Source organism: Eschrichtius robustus, chromosome 12, assembly GCF_028021215.1.
Source record: "Eschrichtius robustus isolate mEscRob2 chromosome 12, mEscRob2.pri, whole genome shotgun sequence".
NCBI classification, from domain to species: domain Eukaryota; kingdom Metazoa; phylum Chordata; class Mammalia; order Artiodactyla; family Eschrichtiidae; genus Eschrichtius; species Eschrichtius robustus.
In genome coordinates, this window is record NC_090835.1 from 35,258,842 (window position 1) to 35,275,882 (window position 17,041).

The following is a 17,041-nucleotide window of genomic DNA, read 5'->3' on the forward strand; positions in this document are numbered from 1 at the left end:
GTTCCATGTCCTGGCTATTGTAAATAGTGGGCCAGTGAACATTGTGGTGCATGTCTCGTTTTGAATTATGGTTTTCTCAGGGTATATACCCAGCAGTGGGATTGCTGGGTCATATGGTTGTTCTATTTTTAAGGAACCTCCATACTGTTTTCCATAGTGGTTGTATCAATTTACATTCCCACCAACAGTGTAGGAGGGTTCCCTTTCACCACACGCTTTCCAGCATTTACTGTTTCTAGCTTTTTTGATAATGGCCATTCTGACCAGCATGAGGTGATACCTCATTGTAGTTTTGATTTGCGTTTCTCTAATAATTAGTGATGTTGAGCATCTTTTCATGTGCCTCTTGACCATCTGTATGTCTTCCTTGGTGAAATGTCTATTTACGTCTTCTGCCCCTTTTTTAACTGGATTGTTTGTTTTTTTGATATTGAGCTCCATGAGCTGTTTGAATATTTTAGAGATTAATCCTTTGTCTGTTGTTTCATTTGCAAATATTTTCTCCCATTCTGAGGGTTGTCTTTTTGTCTTGTTTATGGTTTCCTTTGCTGTGCAAAAGCTTTTCAGTTTAATTAAGTCCCATTTGTTTATTTTTGTTTTTATTTCCATTTCTCTAGGAGGTGGGTCAAAAAGGATCTTGCTGTGATTTATGTCATAGAGTGTTCTGCCTGTGTTTTCCTCTAAGAGTTTGATAGCGTCTGGCCTTACGTTTAGGTCTTTAATCCATTTTGAGTTTATTTTTGTGTATGGTGTTAGGGAGTGTTCTAATTTCATTCTTTTACATGTAGCTGTCCAGTTTTCCCAGCACCACTTATTGAAGAGGCAGTCTTTTCTCCATTGTATGTTCTTGCCTCCTTTGTCGTAAATTAGGTGCCCATATGTGCGTGGTTTTCTCTCTGGGCATTCTATCCTGTACAATTGATCTATATTTCTGTTTTTGTGCCAGTACCATACTGACTTGATTACTGTAGCTTTGTGGTATAGTTTGAAGTTGGGGAGCCAGATTCCTCCAACTCCGTTTTTCTTTCTCAAGATTGCTTTGGCTTCTGCCCATTTTTTGATTGGGTTGTTTGGTTTTTTGTTACTGAGTTGTATGAGCTCTTTGTATATTTTGGAGATTAAGCCCTTGTCTGTCGCATCATTAGCAAATATTTTCTCCCATTCTGTATGTTGTCTTTTTGTTTTGTTTATGGTTTCCTTTGCTGTGCAAAAGCTTGTATGTTTGATTACGTCCCATTTGTTTATTTTTGTTTTTATTTTTTTTGCCTTGGGAGACTGACCTAAGAAATCATTGGTATGATTTATGTTAGAGAATGTTTTGTGTATGCTCTCTTCCAGGAGTTTTATGGTGTCATGTCTTATGTTTAAGTCTTTAAGCCATTTGAGTTTATTTTTGTGCATGGTGTGAGAGTGTGTACTAACTCCATTGATATACATGCAGCTGTTCAACTTTCCTAGCACCACTTGCTGAAGAGACTGTCTTTTTCCTATTTTATATTCTTGCCTCCTTTGTTGAAAATTAAATGACCATAGATGTGTGGGTTTATTGCTGGGCTCTCTATTCTGTTCCATTGATCTGTATGTCTGTTTTTGTACCAATACCATACTGTGTTGATTACTGTAGCTTTGTAGTATTGTCTGAATTCTGGGAGAGTTATGCCTCCTGCTTTGTTTTCTTTCCTCAGGATTGCTTTGGCAATTTTGGGTCTTTTATTGTTCCATATACATTTTTGGATGATTTGTTCTAGTTCTATGAAAAATGTCATGGGTAATTTGATAGGGATTGTATTAAATCTGTAGATTGCTTTGGGTAGTATTGCCATTTTAACAATACTCTTCCAGTCCCAGAGCATGGGATATCATTCCATTTCTTTGAATCCTCTTTTATTTCCTTTATTAATGTTTTATAGTTCTCAGCATATAAGTCTTTCACCTCCTTGGTCAGGTTTATTCCTAGGGTTTTTATGTTTATTTTTATTTGGTGCTATTCTAAAAGTTATTTTTGTTTCCTATTCTATTCCTTTATTTATTTATTTATTTATTTATTTTAAAATTCCTGTATTATTTTTCTTAACATCTTTATTGGAGTATAATTGCTTTACAGTGGTGTGTTAGTTTCTGCTTTATAACAAAGTGAATCAGCTATACATATACATATATCCCCATATCTCCTGCCACCCTCCCTATCCCACCCCTCTAGGTGGTCACAAAGCACGGAGCTGATCTTCCTGTGCTATGTGGCTGCTTCCCACTAGCTATCTATTTTACATTTGAGAGTGTATGTATGTCCATGCCACTCTCTCACTTCGTCCCAGCTTACCCTTCCCACTCCCCGTGTCCTCAAGTCCATTCTCTACATCTGCGTCTTTATTCCTGTCCTGCCCCTAGGTTCTTCAGAACCTTTTTTTTTTTTTTTTAGATTCCATATACATGTGTTAACATAAGGTATTTGTTTTTCTCTTTCTGACTTCTTTCACTCTGTATGACAGACTCTAGGTCCATCCACCTCACTACAAGTAACTCAATTTCATTTCTTTTTATGGCTGAGTAATATTCCATTGTATATATGTGCCCCATCTTCTTTATCCATTCATCTGTCGAGGGACACTTAGGTGGCTTCCATGTCCTGGCTATTGTAAATAGTGCTGCAATGAACATTGTGGTACATGACTCTTTTTGAATTATGGTTTTCTCAGGGTATATGCCCAGTGGTGCGATTGCTAGGTCATATGGTAGTTCTATTTTTAGTTTTTTAAGGAACCTCCTTACTGTTCTCCATAGTGGCTGTATCAATTTACATTCCCACCAACAGTGCAAGAGAGTTCCCTTTTCTCCACACCCTCTCCAGCATTTATTGTTTGTAGATTTTTTGATGATGGCCATTCTGACTGGTGTGAGGTGATACCTCATTGTCGTTTTGATTTGCATTCCTCTAATGATTAGTGATGTTGAGCATCCTTTCATGTGTTTGTTGGCAATCTGTATATCTTCTTTGGAGAAATGTCTATTTAGGTCTTCTGCCCATTTTTGGATTGGGTTGTTTGTTTTTGATATTGAGCTGCATGAGCTGCTTGTAAATTTTGGAGATTAATCCTTTGTCAGTTGCTTCATATGCAAATATTTTCTCCCATTCTGAGGGTTGTCTTTTCATCTTGTTTATGGTTTCCTTTGCTGTGCAAAAGCTTTTCAGTTTCATTAGGTCCCATTTGTATATTTTTGTTTTTATTTCCATTTCCCTAGGAGGTGAGTCAAAAAAGATCTTGCTGTGATTTATGTCATAGAGTGTTCTTCCTATGTTTTCCTCTAAGAGTTTGATAGTGTCTGGCCTTACATTTAGGTCTTTAATCTATTTTGAATTTATTTTTGTGTATGGTGTTAGTGAGTGTTCTAATTTCATTCTTTTACATGTAGCTGTCCAGTTTTCCCAGCACAACTTATTGAAGAGGCTGTCTTTTCTCCATTGTATATTCTTGCCTCCTTTATCAAAAATAAGGTGACCATAGGTGCATGGGTTTATCTCTGGGCTTTCTATCCTGTTCCATTAATCTATTATTCTGTTTTTGTGCCAGTACCATACTGTCTTGATTACTGTAGCCTTGTAGTATAGTCTGAAGTCTGGGCGCCTGATTCCTCCAGCTCTGTTTTTCTTTTTCAGGATTGCTATGGCTATTTGGGGTCTTTTGTGTTTCCATACAGATTGTGAAATTTTTTGTTCTAGTTCTGTGAAAAATGCCAGTGGTAATTTGATAGGGATTGCATTGAATCTGTAGATTGCTTTGGGTAGTATAGTCATTTTCACAGTGTTGATTCTTCCAATCCAAGAACATGGTATATCTCTCCATCTGTTTGTATCATATTTAATTTCTTTTATCAGTATCTTATAGTTTTCTATGTACAGGTCTTTTGTCTCCTTAGGTAGGTTTATTCCTAGGTTTTTTATTCTTTTTGCTGCAATGGTAAATGGGAGTGTTTCCTCAATTTCTCTTTCAGATTTTTCACCATTAGTGTATAGGAATGCAAGAGATTCTGGTGCATTGATTTTGTATCCTGCTACTTTACCAAATTCATTGATTAGCTCTAGTAGTTTTCTGGTAGCATCTTTAGGTTACTCTATTTATAGTATCATGTCATCTGCAAACAGTGACAGTTTTACTTCTTCTTTTCTGATTTGGATTCCTTTTATATCTTTTTCTCCTGTGATTGCTGTGGCTAAAACTTTCAAAACTATGTTGAATAATAGTGGTGAGAGTGGACAACCTTGTTTTGTTCCTGATCTTAGAGGAAATGGTTTCAGTTTTTCACCATTGAGAACGATGTTGGCTGTGGGTTTGTCATATATGGCCTTTATTATGTTGAGGTAAGTTCACTCTATGCCTATTTTCTGGAGGGTTTTTATCATAAATGGGTGTTGAATTTTGTCAAAAGCTTTTTCTGCATCTGTTGAGATGATCATATGGTTTTTCTCCTTCATTTGTTAATATGGTTTATCACATTGATTGATATGCATATATTGAAGAATCCTTGCATTCCTGGGATAAACCCACTTGATCATGGTGTATGATCCTTTTCATGTGCTGTTGGATTCTGTTTGCTAGTATTTTGTTGAGGATTTTTGCATCTATGTTCATCAGTGATATTGGCCTGTAGTTTTCTTTCTTTGTGACATCTTTGTCTGGTTTTGGTATCAGGGTGATGGTGACCTCGTAGATGAGTTTGAGAGTATTCCTACCTCTGCTATATTTTGGAAGAGTTTGAGAAGGAAGGGTGTTAACTATTCTCTAAGTGTTTGATAGAATTTGTCTGTGAAGCCATCTGGTCCTGGGCTTTTGTTTGTTGGAAGATTTTTTTTTTCTATATTTTTGGCTGCGTTGGGTCTTCGTTGCTGCATGTGGGCTTTCTCTAGTTGCGGCGAGCGGGGGCTACTCTTCGTTGCGGTGCGCGGGCTTCTCACTGCAGTGGCCTCTCGTTGCGGAGCACGGGCTCTAGGCACACGGGCTTCAGTAGCTGTGGCACACGGGCTCAGTAGTTGTGGCTCATGGGCTCTAGAGCGCAGGCTCCGTAGTTGTGGTGCACGGGCTTAGTTGCTCCGCGGCATGTGGGATCTTCCCGGACCAGGGATAGAACCCGTGTCCCCCGCATTGACAGGCAGATTCCCAACCACTGCACCACCAGCGAAGCCCTGTTGCAAGATTTTAAATCACAGTTTCAATTTCAGTGCTCGTGACTGGTCTGTTGATATTTTCTATTTATTCCTGGTTGAGTCTTGGAAGCTTGTGCTTTTCTAAGAATTTGTCCATTTCTTCCAGGTTGTCCAGGTTGTTTTATTGGTATATAGTTGCTTGTAGTAATGTCTCGTGATCCTTTTTATTTCTGCAGTGTCAGTTGTTACTTCTCCTTTTCATTTCTAATTTTATTGATTTGAGTCTTCTCCCTTTTTTTTCTTTATGAGTCTGGCTAATGGTTTATCAATTTTGTTTATCTTCCTCAAAGAACCAGCTTTTAGCTTTATTGATATTTGCTATTGTTTCATTCATTTCTTTTTCATTTATTTCTGCTCTGATCTTTATGATTTCTTTCCCTCTGCTAACTTTAGGGGATTTTTGTTCTTCTTTCTCTAATTGCTTTAGGTGTAAGGTTAGGTTGTTTATTTGAGATGTTTCTTTTTTCTTGAGGTAGATTTGTATTGCTATAAACTTCCCTCTTAGAACTGCTTTTGCTGCATCCCATAGGTTTTGGGTTATTATGTTTTCATTGTCATTTGTTTCTAGGTATATTTTGATTTCCTCTTTGATTTCTTCAGTGACCTCTTGGTTATATAGTAGTGTATTGTTTAGCCTCCATGTGTTTGTATTTTTTACAGATTTTTTCCTGTAATTGATATCTAGTCTCATAGCATTGTGGTAGGAAAAGATACTTGATACAATTTCAGTTTTCTTAAATATACCAAGGCTTGCTTTGTGACCCAAGATATGATCTATTCTGGAGAATGTTCCATGAGCACTTGTGAAGAAAGTGTAATCTGCTGTTTTTTTGGATGGAATATCCTATAAATATCAATTAAGTGCATCTTGTTTAATGTATCATTTAAAGCTTGTGTTTCCTTATTTATTTTCCTTTTGGATGATCTGTCCATTGGTGACAGTGGGGTGTTAAAGTCTCTTCCTATGATTGTGTTACTGTTGATTTCCCCTTTTATGGCTGTTAGCATTTGCTTTATGTATTGAGGTGCTCCTATGTTGTGTGCATAAATTTTTACAATTGTTATATCTTCTTCTTGGATTGATCCCTTGATCATTATGTAGTGTCCTTCTTTGTCTCTTGTAATAGTCTGTATTTTAAAGTCTATTTTGTCTGATGTGAGAATTGCTACTCCAGCTTTCTTTTGATTTCCATTTGCATGGAATATCTTTTTCCATCCCTTCACTTCAGTCTGTATGTGTCCCTTGGTCTGAAGTGGGTCTCTTGTAGACAGCATATATATGGGTCTTGTTTTTGTATCCATTCAGCCAGTCTGTGTCTTTTGGTTGGAGCATTTAATCCATTTACCTTTAAGGTATTTATCAATATGTATGTCCCTATTATCATTTTCTTAATTGTTTTGGGTTTGTTATTGTAGGTCTTTTCCTTCTCTTCTGTTTCCTGCCTAGAGGAGTTCCTTTAGCATTTATTGTAAAGCTGCTTTGGTGGTGCTGAATTCTCTTAGTTTTTGCTTGTCTTTGAAGGTTTTAATTTCTCTGTCTAATCTGCATGGGATCCTTGCTGCATAGAGCAATACTGGTTGTAGCTTTTTCCCTTTCATCACTTTAAACATGTCCTGCCACTCCCTTCTGGCTTGCAGAGTTTCTGCTGAAAGATCAGCTGTTAAGCTTATGGGGATTCCCTTGTATGTTATATGTTGTTTTTCCTTTCCTGCTTTTAATATTTTTCCTTTGTATTTAATTTTTGATAGTTTGATTAATATGTGTCTTGGCATGTTTCTCCTTGGATTTATCCTGTATGGGACTCTCTGCACTTCCTGGACTTGACTATTTCCTTACCCATATTAGGGAAGTTTTCAAGTATAATCTCTTCAAATATCTTCTCAGTCCCTTTCTTTTTCTCTTCTTCTTCTGGGACCCCTATAATTTGAATGTTGGTGCATTTAATATTGTCCCAGACGTCTCTGAGACTGTCCTCAATTCTTTTCGTTCTTTTTTCTTTATTCTGCTCTGAGGTAGTTATTTCCAGTATTTTATCTTCCAGGTAAGTTATCCATTCTTCTGCCTCAGTTATTCTGCTATTGATTCCTTCTAGAGAATTTTTAATTTCATTTATTGTGTTGTTCATCAGTGTTTGTTTGCTCTTTTGTTCTTCTAGGTCCTAAAAGTTATTTTTTTTTTCATTCCCTTTCTGATATTTCATTGTTAGTGTAAAGAAATGTGGGGAAGGGAGGGATAGTTTGGGAGTTTGGGATTGACATTTACACACTGCTATATTTAAAATAGATAACCAACAAGGATGTACTGTTTAAAAAAATGCAACCAATTTCTGAATGTTAATCTTGTATCCTGCTACTTTGCTGAATTGATTTATTAGATCTAGTAGTTTTTGTTGAAGTTCTTAGGGTTTTCTATATATAGTATCATGTCATTTGCATATAGTGTCAGTTTTACCTCTTCCCCTCCAAATGAATACGTTTTATTTACTTTTTTCTTGTCTGATTGCTGTGGCTAGGACTTCCAATACTATGTTGAATATAAGTGGTGAGAGTGGGCCTCCTTTTCTTGTTCCAGATTTTAATGGGAAGGGTTTCAGCTTTTCACCATTGAGTATTATATTGGCTGTGGGTTTGTCAGAAATGGCTTTTATTATGTTGAGATATGTTCTCTCTGTACCTACTTTGGTAACAGTTTTTATCATGACTGGATGTTGAATTTTGTCAAATGGTTTTCTGCATTTATTGAGATGGTCATGTGGTTTTTGACTTTTCTTTTGCTTATGTGGTGTATTACATTGATTGATTTGCATATTTTGAACCACCCTTTTGAACTTGGGATGAATCCCACTTCGTTGTGGTGTATGACCTTTTTTATGTGTTGTTGGATTTGGTTTGCTAATATTTTATTGAGGATTTTTGCATCTATATCCATCAAAGATATTGGCCTGTAATTTTCTTATTTGGTGGTATCTTTGTCTGGTCTTGATATCAGGGTGATGGTGGCTTCATAGAATGTCTTTGGGAGTGTACCCTGCCGTTGAATCTTTTGCAAGAGTTTGAGAAGGATCACTATAAGTTCTTCTTTGTATGTTTGGTAGAATTAACGTGTGAAGCCATCTGGTCCTGGACTTTGGTTCGTAGGGAGTTTTTTTGTTTTGTTTTTTGTTTGTTTTTACAGATTCTATTTCACTTCTAGTGATCAGTCTGTTCAAATTAACTATTTCTTCTTGATTTAATTTTGGTGGGCTTTATGTTTCTAGAAAGTTGTCCATTTCTTCTTGGTTGTCAAATGTGTTGGCATATAATTGTTCATAGTATTCTCTTATGTTTTTTTTTTTTTTAATTAAAAAAAATTTTTTTTGGCCACACCATGCATCTTGCAGGATCTCAATTCCCCAACCAGGGATCAAACTTGGGCCCACAGCAGTGAAAGTGCCAAGTCCTAATCACTGGACTGCCAGGGAATTCCCTCTCTTACGGGTTTTGTTTGTTTGTTTGTTTGTTTGTTTTTATATTTCTGCAGTATCAGTTGAGATTTCTCCTTTTTCATTTCTTATTTTGTTTATTTGGGTTCTCTCTCTTTTCTTCTGGTGAGCCTGACCAGAGGTTTGTCAATTTTGTTTACCCTTTCAAAGAACCGGCTCTTGATTTTATTGATTTTTTTTAAATTTTTTTAATCTCTATTTTATTTATTTCCTCCTGCATCTTTATTATTTCCTTCCTTTTGCTGACTTTAGGTTTTGTTTGTTCTTCTTTTTCTAATTCTTTTAGGTGGTATGTTAGGTTGTTTATTTGAGATTTTTCTTATTTTTTAAGGAAGGCCTGTATCACTATGAACTTCCCTCTAAGAACTGCTTTTGCTGCATCCCATAAATTTTGTATGATTGTCTTTTCATTGTCGTTTGTCTCAAGGTATTTTTAAATTTCCTTTTTGATTTCCTTGTTGACCCATTGGTTTTTTAGTAGCATGATGTTTGGTCTCCATGAAATTATTTTTTTCTCATTTCTTTTCCTGTGATTGATTTCTAGTTTCATGCTGTTGTGGTCAGAGAAGATGCTTGAAATAATTTCTATACTCTTAAATTTGCTGAGATTAGTTTTGTGCCCTAGTATGTGGTCAATCCTAGAGACTGTCACATGTGCACTTGAAAAAAATGTGGGTTTTTTTTGATGTAATATCCTGAAAATATCAATTAAATCTGTTCTATTGTATCATTTAGGATCTCTGTTGCCTTAGTGATTTTCTGTCTAGGAGATCTGTCCACTGATGTGAGTGGGGTGTTAAAGTCTCCTATTGCATTCCCATCAGTTTCTCCCTTTATGTCTGTTAGTATTTGTTTTATGTATTTGGGTGCTCCTATATTGGGTGCATATATGTTGACGAGTGTAAAATCCTCTTCTTGTATTGATCCTTTTACCATTATTTACCATTATTACCATTAGTGTCCTTCTTTATCTTTCTCTATGGCCTTTGTTTTAAAGTCTATTTTGTCTGATATGAGTATTGCAACTCTCACTTTCTTGTCATTTCCGTTTGCATGAAATATCTTCTTCCATCCCCTTACTTTGAATCTATGTGTGTCCTTTCCGTAAGGTGGGCCTCTTGTAGGCAGCATATTGTAGGCTCTTGTTTTTTTAATCCAGTCTGCCACTCTATGTCTTTTGATTGGAGGGTTCAGTCCATTGACATTTAAGGTAATTATTGATATATATGTATTTATTGCCATTTTAAATCTTGTTTTCCAGTTGACTCTATGTTTCTTTTTTGTTCCTTTTTCTTTTTGTGGTTTGATGATTTCCTTTTATTTTATACTTGTGTTCTCTTCTTTTTGAGTCTATTGTATGTTTTTGATTTGTGGTTGCCCTGTTTTTCAAGTATGTTAACCCCTTCCTATATCTTCTTGCTTTAGACTTATAGTCATATAGGTTCAAACATATTCTTTAAAAAAAAAAAACAAAAGCTGCATTTTCTTACTCTCCTTCCCCACATTTTATGATTTTGATGTCCTTTTTTACATTTTCATGTTTATCCTTTTTCTGTTCTTTTGTTTATCATCACTTTCACAAATAGGTTTTTGTTTTTGTTTTTTTCTTTTTGATCTGTATATTGGCTAATTTAAATGATTTACTTTCCAATTGTGATTTCCTCCTTTCTATATCTTCTTGCTTCTTTTCTATCTAAAGACGACCTTTCAATATTTCTTTTAGGTTAGATTTAGTATTGCTGTATTCTTTTAGCTTTTGCTTCTCTGAAAAATTCTTTATTTCTTCTCCTATTCTAAATGATAATCTTGCTGGGTAGAGTATTCTAGATTGCAGATTTTTCTCTTTTAAGACTTTGAAAATATTTTGCCACTCCCTTCTGGCCTGCAGTGTTTCTGTAGAGAAGTCAGCTGATAGCCTTATGGGGTTTCCCTTGTAATTAACTCTGTGTTTTTCTCTTGCTGCCTTTAGAATCCTCTCTTTATCTTTAACTTTTGCCATTTTTATTATCATATGTCTTGGTGCAGGTCTGTTTGGGTTCATCTTGTTTGGGACCCTCTGTGCTTCCTGTACCTGAATATCTGTTTCCTTCTTTAGGTTTGGGAAGTTTTCAGCCATAATTTTTTCAAATACATTTTCAATCCCCTTTTCTCTGTCTTCTCCTTCTTCAATCCCTATTATGTGTAGATTGGCATGCTTTACGTTATCTTATATTGCTTTCATTTTTTTTTTCATTTGGCTTTCTGTTTGCTGTTTTGATTGGGTAATTTCCATTATTCTGTCTTCCAGATCATTTATTCTTTCTTCTGCATCGTGCATTCTGCTATTCATTGCCTTTAGCTCAGCTTTCATCTCAGCAAATGAATTTTCTAATTTTTCTTGGCTTCTCCTTATAGTTTCTAGTTCCTTTTTTACAGTAATCTGCATTTCTCTTGATAGCCTTTCTTAATTCCTTCAGTATTTTCATTTTTACCTTTTTTTCTAAACATCTTTATTGGAGTGTAATTGCTTTACAATGTTGTGTTAGTTCACCTCTTTTTTGAACTTGGTGTCTTTTAGACTGAAGAGGTCTCTTTCATTGTTTGTTCCTTCAGGGGAATTCTCTTGGTCTTTTAACTGGGAGTGGTTCCTCTGCTTCTTCATTTTGCTTATATTTCTCTTACTCTGTGAGTTTAGGAGAAACAATTATCTACTGTAGTCTTGGAGGGCTATTTATATGCGGGAGCATCCCTATGTAGCATGTGTGGGTTTAATTTTTTTTGGTGTGAGGGCTGTTTTTGGTTTGGATGCTTGCTGTCTCTTTCCTCAGCATGTGCTGGCCGTTATCCCCTTGACAGGGGGTGTGCAGGTGTGTGGCCCATGCGGGCTCCCGGGAAGGCAGGGGCAGTGTTTGTTGCCCAGTCAACAGACCCTCAGTGGCAGCAACAGTCCATGCCCGCCTCTGGAGTCCAAGGTGGCAACGGTGACTCGCACCTGGTCTCAGAGCTCCAGTAGGCGGTGCCCTACATGGCGAAAGAAGCTCCTATGGTCGCCCTGCCCCTCTCTTTGCACGCCACCCAACAATGGCACCTTGCCTCTCTGGCGTGCCCAGGCTTTTTCCCATACTCCCTCCGTTGTGGCGAGCACACCCTGGCCCCCTCAGGCTGTCTTGACACAGCCAATCCCAGTCCTCTCCCTGGTCTGACCTCCAAAGCCCAAGCCTCAGCCCTCAGTCCCTGCCGCCAGTGAGGGGACTTAGCAGTGTGCAGAAACATTCCCTCTTTCACAGCTCCCTCCTGGGGGCACAGGTCCTACCCCAATTCCTTTCTCTCTCTCTCTCTTTTTTTTCTTTTGTCCTACTCACTGATGTGGAGATTTTCTTGCTCTTTTGGAAGCCTGAGGTCTTTTGCCAGCGTTCAGTAGGTATTCTGTGAGAATCGTTCCACATGTAGATGTATTTTTGATGTATTTGCGGGAGAAGGTGAGCTTCCTGTCCTACTCCCCCACCATCTAGATCCAATCCTGTATTGTAAGTTTTCTGATGAGAAGTTTGCAGCCACTCTTAAATTTATTCCTCTGTACATATGTTTTTTTTGGGGGGTGGGCAGCTGCTTTGATGATTTTTTCCTGGGGTTTCCGCAGTTTGACTGTGATGTACCTAGATGTGTTTCTCTGTGTATTGATCTTGCTGGGGATGCTCTAAGCTTCTTGAATCTGTGGTGTTTTTGTCTTGCATTAATATTGGAAAAGTCTTAGCAATTATCTCTTCAGATAGCTTTTCTCCCCTGTTCTTTCTCTGTCCTTCTCTGCCTCTCTCTCCCCTTCTCCCTCTGCTCCTCTCTCCCCCTCTTCTTTTTTCCCTGTATCCCTTTCCTACTTCTGGGACTCCAGTTGTCTATACTTTATAGACAGTTTGATATCATCCCATACTCTGAGTTGCTCTTTTCTCTCTCTCTCCCCCTCTTTCACTCCTTCTTCTGTTTTTATTTCCATTTGGACAATTTTTATTAACCTAATGTTCGGTTTCACTTACTGTTTTCTCTGCTATGTCCAGTCAAATTATTCATTTCTGGTAATTAAAATTTTTTTTTTTTATTTTTAGCAGTTCTGTTTGTGCCTTTTTTAATAGTTGCCAACTTTTTGCTGAAATTGCCTATCTGTTCAACATGTCCACCTTTTCGACTAAATCTTTTAAGATGTTAAACTTGGTTATTTTAAAGTCTTTGTTTGATAGTTCTAACATCTGGATGGGTCCCCTTGGTCTGGTTCTGTTAACTACTTTTCTCTTTATAATGAGTCATTTCTTTTTCTTATTTCTGTGTCTATTAATTTTTTTATTGAATGCATGATCTTGTGTGTACCAGGATAGTAGGGACTGAGGCAAATAGCGTTTATGCCTAGAAAAGGGCATGCCTTTTATTCTATCAGGTCGTTAGCGTGGAGTGTTGAGTCAACCCATTTGGGAGTTGCACTGTGGGCTGCTGCTGCCTTGCGCTAGCATGAGGCCTGGAGCGCTGGAAGGTTCTCAGAATTCCTGCTTCAGATTTAGCTTTTAGGAGGCCTTGCTGCCTCTTTCTCCTGTGCCTGCAGGAATGGGGGGGTGTGGAACCTTTCTCTCCACTCTCACCTCTTAGTGTGCCTCCAGTGATAGGCTGCTGCTGTTACTTGATATAGGCTCGTGGAAGGGGTGGAGAGATTTATCAGGGTTTTCCTGTTCTCCCTTGCAGCCTCAGTCTTGGGTGGGCCTTGTGTGCCTGAGCCTCATGGGTGGGGCTTTCTCAGAGGTTCCTGTGTCAGTGGAGGTCTTGATGGGATATCTCGGCTCTTTTCCACCTCTGTGCACTGAGCATGTTGGGATTAATATGAACATTGCTGGGAAGGGATCCTCCAGAAGTTATTGGTGTTTGTTAAAACTCCAGCACTCAACAGAGTGATCTTGAAAGATTGTAGCTCTGACCCCATCCCCTGCTGAAAAGCCCTCTCGTGCACTCTGGGGCCCTTAGGTCAAAGGCTTTGAGCTCTTCAGTCTCCAGCCTCTCACCCTGACCTTCCTTTGGTTATTTATGTTAAGTCTTGTCTGTCGCCCTAGTCCCAGACCATCAGTTTTGAGAGCAGATGTCTTGTTTTCTGAGTATTGCTAGAGAGGAAATGGTGCCTGGCACGTGGTAGGGACTCAGCAACTGCCTTACTGTCTTGAATGAATGAGGAGTGAGGGTAAACCTGGAAAGCCCCTGCTTTCCAGCAGGTAGACTCCTGCCCGGCCTCCAGGTTCATGCACAGATGTCACAGGGAAGCCTTTCTGGGGACCTCGCCACTCCAAGCTTGGGGAGGAGACTCTCTCCTGTGCCCCCAGCCCTGTGCTTGTCGGTCCGTGTGCAGATCCCACAGGACTGATATCCCTGCTTGTGCTTCCGCTCGCTCCTCCTGGTTCCCCAGGGCAGTGACGTGCCAGCCAGGCCTGCGCCACCCAGCGCCCGGCAGGCACCTGGCGGGCCTGCAGGGGCCCTTTGCTGCCCTAGCTTTGGGTTGATTCTGCAGTGCATGCTGAGTTAAACTTTTCAAAGCCTCTTTTTCTGTTTTAGGGAAAGTGAATCATCACATTCCCCTCCGTGGAAGTAAGAGGATTTGGGCTGGAAGCATGTGGTGCATCCTTCGAGGCTGGAGGCGAGGGAGCCTGGGCCCATGGGGAGCCCTGGGGCAGCACTGGCCCCGGGGCATCCGTGCCCTGGCCAGCGAGCGCCCCCGGATTGGGGGTGAGTACAGCCACGTGGTGGTGGGTGCGGGCTCCGCTGGCTGCGTGCTGGCCAGCCGGCTCACGGAGGACCCCGACAAGCGAGTGCTGCTGCTGGAGGCCGGGCCCAAGGATGTGTACGTGGGGAGCAAGCGGCTCCTGTGGAAGATCCACATGCCCGCGGCCCTCGTGGCCAACCTGTGCGATGACAGGTACAACTGGTGCTACTACACGGAGCCGCAGCCGGGCCTGGACGGCCGCGTGCTATACTGGCCGCGCGGCCGGGTCTGGGGCGGCTCGTCGTCGCTCAACGCCATGGTCTACGTCCGCGGGCACGCCGAGGACTACGAGCGCTGGCAGCGGGAGGGCGCGGCGGGCTGGGACTACGCGCACTGCCTGCCCTACTTCCGCAAGGCGCAGGCGCACGAGCTGGGCGCCGGGAGGTACCGCGGCGGCAACGGTCCCCTGCGGGTGTCCCGGGGCAAGAGCGGCCACCCGCTGCACCGCGCATTCCTGGAGGCTGCGCAGGAGGCCGGCTACCCCCTCACCGAGGACATGAACGGCTTCCAGCAAGAGGGCTTCGGCTGGATGGACATGACCATCCACGAAGGTAGCGCGAGGCCTCCGATTCCCCGTCTCCCAGGTTCCTCCTCTAAGAACGAAACGCTGCTCTATCACAGTCCCGTCCCTCCTGCCCCCAACTGTCATGGTCAGAAGTGTGGACAGGCGGGCTGGTTTGAGGTGGAGGGGATGTGACAGATTACACTGGCGACAGGCCACAGAATACCATTCAAAGCCAATGAGAAGTGACTCGGAGATGGTGACCCCTTGGGCATCCTCTGGGCCCTGTTGGTGTGGAATGAAGAGGCAGCTCTCCGGCCACACAGCCCCAAGTTTTAGAGCCTTACAGATGGGCGTACTGAGGCACAGAGCAGTGACGGGTCTCGCAGCAGGGCAGAGGCAAGGCCCCGCTGGACCCAGGGCTCTCATTATCAGCCACCCCTGGTCTCTGTCGTGCTGTCAAGGGTGAGGCATGTTTTCCCACCTGCATCCAGGGGCCCCAGGTAGATGTGGATATCAGTTGGACAGGGTATTTTGGTCTCAGCCTTCCTTTGGAGGCAGAGCTTGCACGGTCAGGGGAAGGGCAAATTCCCTCTTTCTCCAGTCCTTGCCTACCTCCCCCTGCACGATAGGTGCCTAGGGAACAGGCTGGGGCTGTGACTGGTCTCCTTGCTCTGTCCTGCAGGCAGGCGCTGGAGCACGGCCTGTGCGTACCTGCATCCGGCACTGCGCCGCCCCACCCTCACGGCTGAGACCCAGACATTTGTGAGCAGGGTGCTGTTTGAAGGTACCCGTGCAGTGGGTGTGGAGTACATCAAGAACGGCCAGAGCCACAGGGTGAGTGAATTACCACCACGTGGGCAGCTCACATGGCAGGGAGGGAGTGGGCAGTGACCCCGTGGTCAGACTCAGTCAGTGTGGGTGGGCAGGAGTCATGTCCTTGTCTCCATCAATATGATGATAAGGAGTGAGCGGCTGGTGGCAACAGCCTGAAAGACTGTCCCCAGGAGGTGGTGGCCTGGCAGAGGTGAGGAAGCCCCAGTCTAGCCACCTGCAAAGGGCCCATGGTGCCCGGGCAGGAGTGCCCCCATGAACCTCTTTCTGCTATTGCCTTCCACACTTGTCCAGAAATTGATAGGTTTATATTAGAGGCTTTAAAAACCATACCTGTGATCACACCCCCCATTTCTGCACTGTGCTGTGTTCCACTTAGGAGCACGTGGGGATTGTTCTGCATCCCACGTGAAGATCTCGCTCACCATGTGCTTTATTTAAACTGCTCGTTTGAGTGCCTGCTTTCATTTGTCTCATTTAAGCTCTACAGTCCTGTTTTTAAGACCATCGTTACTGTCAGGCTGTTGCAGAATATATCAGAGTATGAACCACGCTTGACTTATGATCACACACGCCCACAGCTGCACGTGCGGGCTACTTGCACCTAGCGGCGCCCTGAGCGTCCTCTTCCTTGCTCTGGAGCCTGTGAGCAGGATCCCCACCCACCATGTGGGTACGTCATGCCAAGGCCATGTTCTTGGGGTTCTGACTGGCTTTTCTGGGAAAGTGTGACCTGCATGGCCCCTCGCCTCTTCCAGGCTTACGCCAGCAAGGAGGTGATTCTGAGTGGAGGTGCCATCAACTCTCCACAGCTGCTCATGTTGTCAGGCGTGGGCAATGCAGACGACCTCAAGCAACTGGGCATCCCGGTGGTGTGCCACCTTCCTGGTGAGCTCCCTTCCCCACTGCGCCCCAAAGGTGTCCCTGTTAAATAAAACAGTTTATTATATTTTATTAGCATGGAGTGGGGAGGGGACAGGAGTCAGGGCTCCTCAGAACTGTTACATTGTTCCCGCGAGCCTGAAGGTCCCCCATGCCTCGCTGGACTCCTACCCCCAGCGAAACCCCAAGCTTTTGTGTTGTTTTCCTCCTTTCCCCAGACATGCCATCCCTCTCAGCAGCGAGGCACCTCTAGCAGGGAGCATCTGCCCGTAAAGCCCACGGGGCCAGGCTCAGGCAGGTCAACAGGGCAGCCCTGTGGCAAGAGGGGTCCGGGCCTTTGTGTTTTCCGTCCTCAGGACACACCAGCTACCCTG

At 42.0% G+C, this 17,041-nt stretch overlaps 1 protein-coding gene across 1 annotated transcript in view; it reads left to right on the top strand.

Annotated features, from left to right (window-relative positions):
* CHDH (choline dehydrogenase) overlaps positions 1 to 17,041 on the top strand; it is a 61,607-nt gene that overhangs the window by 25,288 nt on the left and 19,278 nt on the right. Inside the window, exons 2-4 of the mRNA XM_068558786.1 lie at positions 14,242 to 15,000; positions 15,637 to 15,788; positions 16,544 to 16,673. Of these exons, the coding sequence (XP_068414887.1) occupies positions 14,298 to 15,000; positions 15,637 to 15,788; positions 16,544 to 16,673 (985 nt within the window). The 5' untranslated portion in view covers positions 14,242 to 14,297. The remainder of the gene's footprint in view (positions 1 to 14,241; positions 15,001 to 15,636; positions 15,789 to 16,543; positions 16,674 to 17,041) is intronic.